This window comes from Madurella fahalii (assembly GCF_045866475.1).
Source record: "Madurella fahalii IFM 68171 DNA, scaffold_6, whole genome shotgun sequence".
In the NCBI taxonomy this organism is placed as follows: Eukaryota; Fungi; Ascomycota; class Sordariomycetes; order Sordariales; genus Madurella; species Madurella fahalii.
This window is the reverse complement of record NW_027263976.1, coordinates 3,438,818-3,452,413: the sequence shown is the minus strand read 5'-3', so window position 1 is coordinate 3,452,413 and position 13,596 is coordinate 3,438,818. Positions and strand designations below refer to the sequence as shown.

The window sequence follows — 13,596 nt, the reverse complement described above, 5'->3', positions numbered from 1 at the left end:
ATCCCCATGGTCCGGCAAGACACTCTTGTTCCTTTGGATTTTACTCGGGTGGTGCTTCTTCCTGTGTTTCCGAGGCTGGTCTTTCTCCTCCTTCTGCCCCGTTGTTTTGGAAGACCCTTGATTATTGCACAAGAGCCGAGAATTGGATAGCCGCGATATTTCGCTTGATTGTTTGGGATTACGGTGGAATTCCGGGTGAAGAAAGGATGGTGATGGAGAGCCGCGGGAGAAGAAAGTGCTTTGGAGGAAAGAAGAAGCAAATTAGGAGCGGAAAAGAAGAGGGACAAGGGGCAAGCCTGCCGAATACCAGAATCCTCCGGATCTAGGATGGGAAGAATCGTAAGGCAAGACGAGGGGATCTAATGAAACGGCAAATTCAGGGGGAATAACGGCCAACGAGCACGAGATTTGGTGGAGCAGAGAAGGAAGAGCGGTGGTTTAATATTCGGCAAATGCTAAGCACGACGTTTTTCGAAAAAGAATGAGATCCAGACGAAGAAGGTCTAGAAAGGATGGAGAGGGGGGCGGGACATGGGGACGCGAAGTGTTTAATAAGGGGTTTAGCAACCAGGGACATGGTGATTGACTATGAGAAGAACCCTAAGGGTTACCAAGTAGACGACATGGCCGAGCTAGAACCGACCCACCCCACCGCCCGCGGTTTGCGGCGTTGAGGCATGGGCATGCCAGCACTATGCTAAAATATCACATCTGGCATGACCGAGGTTCGACGACACTTTTGTCTGGAGCAAGCTGATTGTGGAGGTAAATCAGGCAAGGCTCATGTGATCAAGCAAGCCGCAATCCTTTTATGACGCCTAAACCAGATGCTACCGGGAATCAAGACGGACCCATGCCGTGCAGTGCCCTCGGTTCCGATCCCACCCAAACATGTTGCCTTTGCTCATCAGAGAGTCCTGGGGTGTAAAGCAACTCCAAGAAGGACCGATTTACTCGTCATCCTCCTCCTCCTCCTCATCGGCCTCGGCAACAGTCTGGGCGATCCCTGTTTGTCCTCGAGTTAGAGCAGGTCAATACCCGGTTGGTGTGGTTACATACGGTCAAGATCACGCTGACCCTGCTGGGTGATGCGGCGGCCACCCTTCTCCTCGTCTTGCTCCAGAACCTGGATCTTCTCGAGCGCTTGCATGATCTTGCGGTCGACGCTGCCGCTGGCATCAACATGCTTCGAGGGACGGGTGCCGCGGTTCTTCGCGCTGCCGTGAACCCTGCGGAGACGGCCGACACCGACGGTCTTCCTCAGGTAGACGTGGCGGGCAACCGAGGCAGCGCGGACGTAGAACCAGTCAATGTCCTGAGGGGGCATCTCCTTGGCGGGGCCAGTCTTGACGGTATCGACCCAACCTGCACAGCGGACCGTGTTAGAGGACCGATCGATCGAGGCACAAAGGCGGTCGGTAGAACTAACCGGGCACAGGGAGCTTTCCCTGACGCTTCAAGAAAGCCGCGTAGGCCGCTGTCACGCATTAGCCACTGGTGAAGACCTCGTGATTGAATGGGGAAGCAAGACTTACCGACAAACTTGTGAGCCTTTCGTCCAGCAACACGATATTAGCATGATTCCGTCGTCAGAGATCTTTCGACCCCCTCACGCCTGCTCCCATCATCTTCCTGGTTGCTGCGATGGCCAACGGCCCATCATGGTCGGCCAGCGCGAGCCTCGCTAAGGAGGCTGGCAGCGACTCGGACAGCGAAAGAATGTTCGGGTCTCGGTCGCAGAGGCCATTCATGACAGAGAGCTGCAAGCACTTACATCGACATCGCGAACGGTGACACCTCCAGGCATTTTGGCGACTGTTTTTGAGGTCTGGGCGGAGATGGTAAAAACTGGTCGTTCGTGATGGCGGAAGTCGTGGTTTTCGGCGTGGGACAAGCCGCAGTCGCAATTGAAGACTCGAAATTCCTGGAGTGGAGGGGGGTCTTGGCGATCCTGGCTATCAATTAGGGCTGCGGCCCTGACTGCGTTTATCGGTAGTATAACCCTAACCCGAGCTGCTATTGATCCTAAATCCGGTATTGTACCCTTGTAACCCCACACATCCACTTGCGCGTCTTCATGACGCCGCACCAGAGTCACGCTTGTCTTACTGCGGGTGCCCATAAGATACGAGTAGTAATACTTGATGGGTTCGTTTGTTCTCGACAATGTGCTTTCGGGCGCAGGGACGGGTTGTGGCGGCGGCCATTTAGAAAGTCCTGTTTCGTGGCTTTGAAACAGCCGAGAAGCTCGGAATACAGGCCCTTTGTCGCCCATGGCGGCCAAATGCCTGGCCCGTCTTATTGACAAAAATGTAGTAACTATGGCTTGCAGCACTCACAGCATCGCCGGATCTTGTCGATATGGGGTCTGACTGGTGTCTCGGAGAATGGAGAACGGTTGGACGCCTTCGACTCTCTCAGGTCTGACATTCGGTCACTGTCTCAGCCCTATCGAGTTGTTAGTCTTTATCGAATAACCAATGCAGTTCGCCACTGAAGAAACGCATCTTGATCTACCTGGCGCATTTGCAAAAGTCGATGTTCCCTTATTTCGTTCTTGACAAGCCGCAGACGATGCCTACATGGATGGCATTGGTTATGGATCCAGGTTTATGGGTGAGCGCGGGAGATTGTCATGATCTTCAGATCGCTGCTCGGATTATTCCCGTGTTCGTTAGAAGCGGGTACGAGTAGGGTCCAAGCGAACCCAAGTAACCCCTGTTTCCAAACTTCCAATATGAGACGACTACCCCATATCGCCCATTCTGTGCCGCCCGAATGTTGGTGTATGCAAGCCCATTGCCCCAGTCTTGGCATCCCCTGTGACAGGTACCGTTTCACCATCCCAGCTGCAATCTCTAGGAACACAGCTATCATCCACCAGAGTGCGGGCTGGCGCTGATTAAGGTCGGATGCCCGAGATGTGCCGCAGGGATACTGGCCCTCCATTTCTGGCCAAACAAACGCCCCTCTTTGCAACACACGGTGGTAACCAGTAAGCTGCTCAGCGCAACCCCCATACAACCACCTTTCCCGCGCGCCTTTTCCGAGGTGCCACCCGAGCTGGCTGCCCCTGTGCTGCCTGTCATCTACGACGGTATCTCTGAAGCGTCAAATGATTGACTCCTCAAGCGCCCTCCAGGGCTCGTTGCCGTCATTGCCGGCCCAGCGGCTCGGCCGTACAACTTTCGGCACGAAACGGCCGTGCAAGTGAGTCTGCACGTCAGAGGATACCATGAAACTCTGCTGAGGAGCTAGGGACTCACACCCCAATCCCAGTGTGGGAGGTATACATACCAACCCTGCCGGCGCCTATACTACCTCGGAAGATGAAGCTATCATCAGGGGATAAGTAGTCCCGCACGGCCACCCGCTTCCTCGTGTTTCCTCACCAGTCTTTCCTTGAAGTCGTTCCTCCTAATGTGCTATCACAGATAGCACTATTCCTTCATTCCCTTCGATTCTTTGACCTGCCTGCTGGGCAGGCATCCATTCTCTTGGCCTTTTGAGTAGCGCCTCGGTTCATTCGCTTTGCTCCCCGTTGGCGTGTATACATCATGGTTTTTACGCTCTCTTCCCTGCTTGCCTTGGTAGCTGCCGCAGCCACCGCAGCCGCCAACCCCGTCAGTCATCGCGCCGTCGATTCTCTTAATGAAGAAGCTACTGCAGAGGCCCATCAGCGTGATAACGGAGCCACCCGCGCGTTCTCCAATGTCCAGATTAGGGTGTGTGTTGTGCGACAAGAAACGGAGACTTTGTCACGGCTGACGCTTATTTCAGACATCAGACGGGAGGTGTCTTTTCGTTGACAAGCTCTCGGGCGATTTCCGCGCCAACCTGACCCCGGTCCAGGTTGCCGAATGTGGTTCGACCGACGGACAAGGCTGGGACATTATCACAGCGGGTCGACATATCGAAGGCGACAATGCCATGCTTATCGTCAGCACGTTGACCCAGGCCTGCCTCAACTTTGATTCACGCCGACCGCCAGGAAACCAAATTGTGCTCTTCTCGTGCGGCGGGCGGGCTGACGGAGGTGCGTGACCTCCTGCCATGACGCTTGGCTTCTCCATGCTGACATCGCTTTTTCTAGACGGAGATGTGACCAACTCACAGCTCTTTGCCTTCGACGGTGGCGTTGGCCCTCTCTCTCTTCAACCACGGAACCAAGACGGATCTTGCCTCGTCGTAAAGGGCAATGCTGTCGATGTTGCTAACTGCAACGATCGGGATGACAACCAGTCTTTCACTTTTGGCGGTGCTGCCGCTGGTGGCGGTGGCAACGGCGGTAGGCGCAAGGGCAACAGGAAGGGCAAGGGCAATGGTAATGGCGACAATGGTGGGAGGTCGACAACGAGCTGCTCTAAGAGCACCCGGACGGTAACTATTACTCCGTCCTCAACCGAGGAGCGTGACCCGCCGGTCCAGACTTCCTTTACTTCAACCTCGACTACGGAAGCCCTGACGACCACATCCGTACCGGAGACTAGCGCCGGAGGCATCCTCACGGTGAATCCTACCGACCCCGTACCGGTGTCGCGGGCCGGCGGGACTCTGCAGCCCACGGCTGCCGCCGAGGCGCACCAACGTGATGAGACTGCTACACGAGCGTTCAGCGGCGTCTCCATCCGTGCTCCCAATGGGCAGTGTCTCTTCGTTGACCCGACGGCGGGTGACTTCCGCCAGAACCTGATTCCGGTCTCGCTGGTGGACTGCACAGGTGCTCCCAACGAGAAGTGGGACCTCATCACCGAGGGCAAACACAACCAGCCGAGCCGCAACCGGGACCCTGCTGCACTAATTGTTAGCGCATTGGTAAGTTGCTGATAAGGGCCGAGTTCCGCAGTGATCTTGCCCGCTAACCAGGCTGTTTGATGTTTGCAGACACAGGGCTGCCTCAGCTTTGATGGCAGGCGACAAGCCGGTGATACCGTCACCCTATTCTCATGCGGCGGCCGCGCCGACGGTGGTGGGTGCCTCTTTCAAACCTCATCTGTTCCGTTGCCTCTCTCTGACCCTTTATAGACGGCGGAACCGACGGCAACCAGCTCTTCCCTTTTATCGGACAAACGAGCTTCGCATTTGCGCCGCAGAACGAGAGAAACAGGATCTGCATTCTTCCAGGGGACGACAGGCTCGAATCGGGCCCCTGCCCTGATGATGGCTCTCAACTATTTTCCATCTTTGAATGAGTGGGAGATTGGTGTTCGGAGCTCGTCTGTCCCTGTTTTGGGCCCTGCCGATCTTGGATCAGGGTTGAGGTTTTGGGAAGCTCTAGGGCGCCACCTCCGATTGGCTTATAATTCTCTTCGTTTCTCTGGCATCTCCTGTATTATACCCAACCTTTTATCTTTTCATCATGAAATCTTGTGGAAGGCTGCAAAGCTGCTATTCGTATCGAAATATCACTCTCAATCCGGCTCTTCGTTTTCTTCTCTTTTTGTCCTTTTGGTGAAAGCCACAGACAAGGTATGGCCTGGATGATCGGTTGCGTGGGGTGAGCGCCCCGCGTTGATTCGTCAGCAAGCCAGGGACAGCCGGCCCCGGGCCACGGAGGGCTGACATCATGCCGAAATTTTGCTCCCGCAAAAAGACGCTCGGCGAGCCGATCCCACCATCCGTTCTTCTCGGCCAACGGCGAGATTCCCCGGGCAAGACCTGAACGCTACGCACAAACTCTACCTCTCGCAACTGCACAGGCGGCATGCCGCAACTACGCTGTCCCAACGCGCCAACACCAGCCAGCCTCTTCGTCCAGCTCAGCATGCGCCGTTTAGCGATAACCCCGTCAGGGCTTCCCATCCTCGATCTCCTCCTGCCACAAGGGTCGCGAATCACCAGCAGGCCCTCGATCCGCGCGCACCGCGCCGTTTCAACCGCGACAAAAACGTTTTCCGCAGCCCAGAGCCGCACCCCATGGAGAACCGCGCGCAGCCCTCCGACGCCCCTTGCCGCCCCTCCCTTCCGCACATTCACCATCTCCCCCGCCAACCGCGCAACTCACGCCCTCCTCAACCCACAACTCGACGAGGACGGCAAGGAAATGGTTCTCGAGATAACCCCGCGCGCAGCAAAGGTAGGCCCCCCCCTCGTTTTCCACCGTCAACTTCCCAGCTGACCCCGAGAACTGTTGTGATAGCGCCTCTCGGAGATCATGACCAAAGACTCCAACCCGCACCTCGCGCTCCGCATCCAAGTCGAGTCGGGCGGCTGCCACGGCTTCCAGTACCTGATGAAGCTCGTCACGCTCCCGGCGTCGCTGCCCACCAAGGGCTCGCCAGCGGATGAACATCGACAACTCAAAGAAGAACAAGGCGATGGCGAGGAGGAGGCGGCAGCGGTGGAGGAGATCCGCGAGGACGACACGATATTCACATATTCGCCCGACGGGACGCCCGGTTCGCCAGATCTGGCTGCGCCCAAGATCATACTCGACCTGCCCTCGCTGGAGTTGTTGAAGGGGAGCAAGGTCGACTTCACAATGGAGCTGATTGGCTCGCAATTCAAGATTGTAGACAATCCCCTGGCCACAAGTAGTTGTGGATGCGGCACGAGTTTCGATATCAAGATATGATACCTTGTATTTATTCCCACTTAGACTTAAGTAGATGAGGCGTCAATCCGCTTGTACAGTTACTGGAGACATAGACCTCAAAACGACAAGGCAAAAACACAGGCACAAATACACCAATCGTGCTGAGCAAATGTGTAGCATTGGGCCGCACCCTGGCCAATAGGGAGCAGACTAGATCACAAAGTTCCAAGGGTGAATCAGATGTGGTGCGCAAGAACGACATCGTGTTTGAATTCATTCCCCGTGAGCCACACCGGCTTTCTCATTTAACGCCAAGCACCCATGCAATTGCCCCTGACCGAGAGATAAAAACCGCAAAACCACCAAAGCCACCTTTTTAGTTCATCTGCCTGATCAGGGCATTAATGTGCTCCTCCCGGTTGCCAGTATCACCACCCTCGATGAAGTGCTTGAACTTGCGGGTGCGGAAGCCGCCAGTGGGGTTGCTGAGCTTGAAGGGCCACAGGAAGTTGGAAGCCTGCTTGAAGTTGGGGCCAACGGTGTAAATCTCGTGGATGAGATCCTCCATGCAGAGGATACCGAACTTGCCAAGGTTCTCCTCGATGATGGCATTGTCCGTAAGGGCGATGCGCTGGCCGTTGACCTTGCCATAGCCGCGCTTGTAGATGAGCTCCTTCACACTCTTCAGGTTGGGGTAGCCATAGGCAACCCACGGCTCGACGACCTTGATCATCTCGGCGGTCGCCTTGGTGACGCGGATGAAGACACCGTTGTTGATCTGGAGCAGACGGAGGAGCTGAAGGATCTTGCGGGGCTTGGGAGCTATTTTGTTGATACTGAGAGCTGTTAGTTACCAGATTTGATGCGGAAAATGTAGTAAGCCGACTTACCCCTTGATGCGGACGACGAAGATCAGCTTGGCCTCGGCGGGGATGTAGAAGGAGCCCTCCTGCTTGGCGACACGGGCAAGACGGATCTTCTCGCGCTCAGCATCACGGTACTCCTTGACGTACTTCTCAGCACGCTTAAAGATGACGCCGCGCTTCTCCTTGTTGGCCTACACAGAATATGTCAGCAATGTTGTCGACATTTCGCACTCTTGAGTTTCTGGATATTTTCTCCAATGGTTCGATCAGACCCGAAAGATGGTATAAGTTTAGCAACAGCATTGACGTGGGTCTAGTCGCTAGGTGTGTTGTGCATCATATCGCCTCGGGGAGTTACATGGAAAAGGGCAAACCGACCTGCTTCTTCTTCTCCTGCTCGGCAGCGTGCTCGGCGCGGGCCTTCTCCTGCGACTTGCGCTTCTTCAGGAGGGTCTCAGGGACCAGAACATCGTTCTGGGTCGGCACGGACCTAGTCAGTCAGATTAGTACGTAGTCCGACATACCGCAGTATGTGGTAGAGCGCCGGTGGAGAATTGCTGCTCGTGCGACATTCTCTCGTGGCTGACTCGATTGTTCAACGTTGATCGATGCGAGGCGCTACAGCCGAACGTCCCCCTGTGGGCGACGATGAACGGCGAAGCAGGCTCACATCTCTCAACACCTTAGACAGAGTCCAAGAAGCTATGCCAGCATTGGCCGCCTGAGGTTCCTTGTCAGGGCACGGAAACCCAGTCCAGGCAATTGACCACTGCTGCAATGGATTTAAGGGAGAAGGCAGAACCTTCAGCCCCAACACCCCGCGAGACATCTCTCAGTCTGCAAGCCGGTCCGGTTCCGAGCCTGGAGGAAAGAGGGAGAATCGCGGGAGGGATCGAGCTGGAGCGATTCCCGGTTCGCTTGCGAAACCGAGAAAAGCATCCAGTGAGAGGACCACGCCAATCTGCAGAATCTCGTCAAGTGACACGCGACGATACCATTCAGGAGTTCAAGGAAAGGCTTTGGGGTGAGGCATACGTGGAAGCCATCTTTCCGGATTTGTCGACCTTGTCGGCGGTGCTGAGAGTTGTCGTCGGTTCGGTGATCGAGGAAAAGAAATTTCGGTAGTGGGCATGAGAAAAAGGTCACCAAATTGGGGCTTGAGTGGGGCCCTGAGCGCCGAGGGTCCCTTAGGGCTTGCGCCAGAGATTTGTGGCCCAATCTCCATTTTCTGCAGCCTCTCACCGCCAGAATTGATAGGGCATTCTTCTCCCACTAGTGCCATCAAAATTCGACAAGTCGCTGCGGACGATCCATTTCGCAGGAATAACCACCGCATATCCAAAAGGGAAACCGGATCACCGTCAATATGGGCCCCAAGAAGTCCGCTCGCCCTGCGCAGGAGAACATCTCCCTCGGTCCCCAGGTCCGGGAGGGTGAGCTCGTTTTTGGCGGTACGTGACTCCCCCAAGTCGGACACATCGAGTGTTTCGCTGACATCTTCCGGCGTAGTTGCCCGTATCTTCGCTAGCTTCAACGACACATTCGTCCACGTCACCGATCTCAGGTTCGTAGGCCGCTAAACATGACACACGCGAGGGAGGCGGGTGGAGGAGGAGCTCGCACCCGTTCACCCCGCGATGAAGTCTTTGACACATGGTTCCGAGGCTAACGTTCTGGGTGATTCCAGCGGCCGCGAAACCATCTGCCGTGTCACCGGTGGTATGAAAGTCAAGGCGGACCGTGACGAGTCTTCTCCGTACGCCGCCATGTTGGCTGCCCAGGACGTCGCGGCTCGCTGCAAAGAGCTTGGCATTACTGCCCTCCACATCAAGATCCGTGCCACTGGTGGTATGTTTGGTTTGTTCTTGCATTATACTTGATGGCCGTTGACGTTTTGTTGCAATAGGTAACGGCACTAAGACCCCCGGCCCCGGCGCCCAGTCCGCTCTCCGCGCCCTGGCCCGCTCTGGCATGAAGATTGGCCGTATCGAAGATGTTACTCCTACCCCCTCCGACTCGACTCGTCGCAAGGGTGGTCGCCGTGGTCGCCGTCTCTAAACGAGAGCGATGGGTGCGTCTTCGGGGAGAGTCCGGTTCTCGTTTGGGTTTTTGCTGTGGCGTTGACAACTACGAGGGGAACGGCCTGAGATTGCCTGGTCTCCATATCCTGGCGCTTGTCACATTGATGCTTTTGGCACACCTGCAGCAGATAAAATAGAGAATCAAGGGATGGAGCTACAAAAGTAGCCCAGAACAACGCTGCCTTGCGTCTAGGTCATCAGCGACTCCCAATGACGGGTTCTTTCCAGACCGCACTGGTATCATGAAATCCCTTATGACCTCCGACTACACCTGTGACATTCGTCTTCCACATGGCATTTAGTGGAGTTGATAATTTTCAACCCGGGAATTCGTGAAGTCTGTAGAGGGTATATAAGGAGACCCCGAATGTAGGCAAGCTCGGTTTACGGAGGTTTCATATACTCGTTCTCTGTCAGCTGTGCGTGTGATTGGGATGTTGTTCGCTCAGCCCTGGCTACCGCCTAGACGCCTCGAGTGAACTGACATTCGGCACCGTCAGCAGCCTTACGCAATTCAGAAGGTTCAGTGGACTTGATCTGCGGCTCCGGATGAACAGCGCTTAAGTCAGGCGGGCTTTATACGGAGTGCACATGGCCACCTAGTCCTTATTTTACACTGAAGATCATGCAACGAAGGCCAAGATGAGAACCACGTACTGCTCGTCTTGGGCTCGATAGGCTTCTTGACTCTGATCACTGGCAGAAGCTAATGTTTCCTGCCATTGCACCGAGGGGTACTTATGATTTACAGATAGCAATCTCAGGTCGTGCAAAGCGTCGTTTCACCCGTCGGGAATGTTAGGGTTCCTAGTGACGCGCACCCATGGATGCTAAGAAGAGCTGTTGTCCCGCAGTGTTATCCAGACACGGCTTATACCACCTCTTACAAAGTTAGCGCTATAGATAGGGGGCCTTGAGGTATGGCCTGCATAGAACGAATGACGGGAGAGATGTATTTCAGCGACGTGTCTCTTCAAAGACATTGTTGTCCGAAAATGAGCCTCTGATTCTTAGTCTGCATCCGTTCTGGAATATCGAGGCCCCAAGCATTACCATACCTCAGGACCAGTTTTGATACGTAACATGTCAAGCCCAACGCAATAGCAAACGAAACCCATTTATTTCCCGCCGCCGCCCGCCTACGCACGAACCGCCGCACCAAGAGCGCCGCCTGTGAACTGTGTGCCGCCAGCTTGCCGCTGAGCATTGCCGCCAGTCCTCGCGCCACCCCTGCCTGTTCGTTGCCCGCCGGTCCTCGCACCGCCGTGTTGTCTGCCGTCTTTCCTGCTGAAGGCGTTGGCCGACCCTTGTGTCCTCAGCTCAAGTGTGCGCTCGTTTGTCTCGATCAGAGCGCTTGCCTTGTCCGATAGCGCCAGAGCCAAGCTCTGCAGGCGGCTGAGCTCCACACCTTTACGGAAGATCACTGTCTCAGTAACCTGATCAAGAGCAGCAGCGAGTTCCTCATGGCTGATCATCTTGCTGACCACGGCCGCTACCTTACGCGAGTCAAGCTCAAACATTGAGCTCAGCGTCTCGATAGCGAGCGTGTCATAGAAGGGAGCATATGTGAAGAGGTAAGTCCGCAGACCCTCTTCCTGAATCTGCTTGGCAAGCATGGCCTTGATGTCCTCCGCGCTCGGCATGAGGTCCCAGATCTTGATGCTGTGGATGAAGTGCGTAGCCTTCTTCCACTCACCAGCAGCGAGCGCCTTGGATGCCTGCATGACATGGTCGCGAGTGTTCTCGGGCGGGCCAGTGAAGATCTGCCTCTCATGGTATTCAAGCATGCGCCGGTACGTCTTGCTAATGATACGCTTCTTGATATCGGGTGAGGAGCCGGTCTGTGCCAGGAGCGGGATTTCGAGGAGCATGCTGCAGGTCAGGTAGACACACTCCAAGAGCTCCAGGTTGATGTGCATGTGGAAGGGCAGTTGCCGTTGCTTCTCGAGACGCTCTTGCTCTGGGGTAACTTGGCTGTACCGCTGGATCATCACACCCTGAGCGAGAAGCTCCTTTTGCCGGCCGCTGCCGCAGATATCCTGTAGCGTATTCTGAGCGTCGTAGACCAGCCCTTTCCGGAACGCACAGAGGCCGACCTGGACCAGGGTGCGATTGTAGAGGATCTGGGTGGCAACATCGAAGTTGGCAATGTTCTCTTGTAAATGCGAGGTGAGCATCATATCGCGCGCCTTGTAGTATTCGTCGTGCAGCGCCAGGAAATATATCTGGCAGAGCATGGCACGCGCCCGGATGATGCCTTCGCTGTGCTCAAAAAGGTAGTTGCAGAGGACGTGGACAAGCTGGCCAGCATCGCTCGACTGGGCGCGAGGGGTGATTGCAGAATCCACGGCGTCCGAAACTTGCTTCCAAGAATTCTCCTCCAAAATCTTCACGACTTGCGCCGGCTGATAACGAATTAGCAAAACCGTGGTGGGGTTCGATACACGACTCTGCGCCACATACCTTGAAGTAAATGTGATCCAGGCGCCGCTGGATGATTCGGTTCACGCTTTCTTGGGGAATTTCCAGGGAGGCGTCCTTGCGGATGGTCTCATAATAGAGAAGGCCCTGGAGGATGATGTTGTACAGCGATGCCTCGTCCGTCAACCGCTCAATGTATTCCGAGGTATGTGGATCGATGCTCTGCAACGAGCGGGTGAGTTCGTCATCGAGCCGCTCAATGTACGACACCACGCTACCCGGAACTTTGATGTACTTGTCGTTAGGGCCTAGGACGGGTGTCTTGTCGTCGTCATCCCACTCTTCTGCACCCTCAATCACAACGTGGTCCTTGTGCGTCTCGAGGAGCGTGAGCAGAGCCGCTAGTTCCTTCTCAGCTGCCTTCCAGTGCTCCAAGGGCATCGAAGACGCCGTGCCGGAACCGAGATCGAACCGAGCCGAAACCAGAGTCTGAAGCACCCGGATTTTGAGATAAGGCGTCTCGGCGACTTTATTGAGCTCCTCCATGACCCTGATCTGCTCCAAACGGTCCGTATTCTTCCTGCCTCTTGACTCGATAATTGCACGCAGGTGCTTTTGGATACTCTCGGGAGAGAACGGGATAGCCTTGCCACGCTTGTCGACTCTGGCGAATCCCTTCTCCTCATCATCCGCTGCCTCGGGAGCAAGTGCTTCTTGAAACCTGACCTTGGTGGGCTTCGGGAGGAGCTCCTCCTCCTCCTCGTCCGACTCCATGAAGGCATCGCTGTCTTTCCTGAAAGCATCAATCTGGGCCTGGTAGTCCTTATTGTTCTTCTTGATGCGTTGCTTGACAGCATTGAGACCACGGGCATTCGTGGCGTTCATCTTCTTTGGCGTCACCTTCTGCTTGGCCAGGGTCTCGTTCAGGAAGTCCTCCAACTCGGCGATGCACTTGATGTATGACTTGGGAGCCTTGCCACCATCTTGCAGCTTTGTGACCTGACGGTTGAGCTTGTCGAATTCTAAAGGGACGTTAGCACCACCGGCCTCGGTCAGGGAAACGGTAGACGTACCATTTGCGATGGAGCCCCAGTCATTGATCTTCTGACTGTTTTGAATGGTTGTAATTGTGGTCTCAAGCTCGTCGAACCGCTTGTCTTTGGCACTCTTGACCTTCGTTGTACCTTCGACCTCGCTCTCTTCGCTTTCGGAAGATGCCTGATCGAGTAGGAAACGGGAAATACCCGCCTTTTGCGGACCGGCTTCACCGTCACTGGACTCCTCGTCCTCATCCTCATCCTCTTCCTCCTCAGAAGACTCCTCCTCCTCCTGCTTCTCCTCCTCTTCCTCCTCGGTGGAGTACAACTCCTCCTCGTCAGAGCTGCTCTCGGTCGAGCTGTCGTCGCCGCCACGGAAGAACCGAGACATGGTTGCAATCAGTCCTTAATGAATGTGTGGATTATGCCGTTGTGTTGTTGTTGTATGACTGCAGTTCGCTGTACGCAGAGATGGTTTGCGGGTTGGCCAGTGATGCGAAGCGAAAACTGGGAGTAGAGGGGTCGAGAATTAATTTTTGGTGGATGGTGATTTTCTGGTGGGGCGATTTGGGGCTTGTTAGCGAAGGCTGCGGGAGGTACGTGAGTCACAGTGAGCCACAGTGAATCTCGGCGAGTCGATCAGTGCTGAAACTCGA

The 13,596-nt window shown here is 55.3% G+C and overlaps 6 protein-coding genes across 6 annotated transcripts; 3 read left to right on the top strand and 3 right to left on the bottom strand.

The window, feature by feature from the left end:
• Positions 1-950: 950 nt before the first annotated feature.
• RPS19A (40S ribosomal protein eS19) lies at positions 951-1,807 on the bottom strand (the record flags this gene model as incomplete). Its single annotated transcript, XM_071066485.1, has 5 exons — positions 951-1,006; positions 1,060-1,365; positions 1,430-1,477; positions 1,536-1,551; positions 1,775-1,807. The coding sequence occupies 5 exons, from the start codon at positions 1,805-1,807 to the stop codon at positions 951-953; spliced, it is 459 nt and encodes a 152-aa protein (XP_070922586.1).
• Positions 1,808-3,557: 1,750 nt separating this feature from the next.
• MFIFM68171_11065 (Ricin B lectin domain-containing protein) lies at positions 3,558-5,192 on the top strand (the record flags this gene model as incomplete). Its single annotated transcript, XM_071066484.1, has 5 exons — positions 3,558-3,725; positions 3,781-4,036; positions 4,094-4,815; positions 4,885-4,969; positions 5,026-5,192. The coding sequence occupies 5 exons, from the start codon at positions 3,558-3,560 to the stop codon at positions 5,190-5,192; spliced, it is 1,398 nt and encodes a 465-aa protein (XP_070922585.1).
• A 512-nt stretch (positions 5,193-5,704) lies between these two features.
• On the top strand, positions 5,705-6,574 carry ISA2 ([4Fe-4S] proteins maturation; the record flags this gene model as incomplete). Its single annotated transcript, XM_071066483.1, has 2 exons — positions 5,705-6,076; positions 6,140-6,574. The coding sequence occupies 2 exons, from the start codon at positions 5,705-5,707 to the stop codon at positions 6,572-6,574; spliced, it is 807 nt and encodes a 268-aa protein (XP_070922584.1).
• Positions 6,575-6,911: 337 nt separating this feature from the next.
• Positions 6,912-7,973, bottom strand: RPL7_2 (60S ribosomal protein uL30; the record flags this gene model as incomplete). Its single annotated transcript, XM_071066482.1, has 4 exons — positions 6,912-7,371; positions 7,426-7,592; positions 7,780-7,875; positions 7,926-7,973. 4 exons carry the CDS (start codon positions 7,971-7,973, stop codon positions 6,912-6,914), a joined length of 771 nt encoding a protein of 256 aa, XP_070922583.1.
• A 794-nt stretch (positions 7,974-8,767) lies between these two features.
• RPS14B (40S ribosomal protein uS11) lies at positions 8,768-9,459 on the top strand (the record flags this gene model as incomplete). Its single annotated transcript, XM_071066481.1, has 4 exons — positions 8,768-8,852; positions 8,911-8,965; positions 9,089-9,249; positions 9,308-9,459. 4 exons carry the CDS (start codon positions 8,768-8,770, stop codon positions 9,457-9,459), a joined length of 453 nt encoding a protein of 150 aa, XP_070922582.1.
• Positions 9,460-10,621: 1,162 nt separating this feature from the next.
• Positions 10,622-13,331, bottom strand: NIP1 (Translation initiation factor 3 subunit c; the record flags this gene model as incomplete). Its single annotated transcript, XM_071066480.1, has 3 exons — positions 10,622-11,887; positions 11,946-12,925; positions 12,977-13,331. The coding sequence occupies 3 exons, from the start codon at positions 13,329-13,331 to the stop codon at positions 10,622-10,624; spliced, it is 2,601 nt and encodes an 866-aa protein (XP_070922581.1).
• Positions 13,332-13,596: the final 265 nt, after the last annotated feature.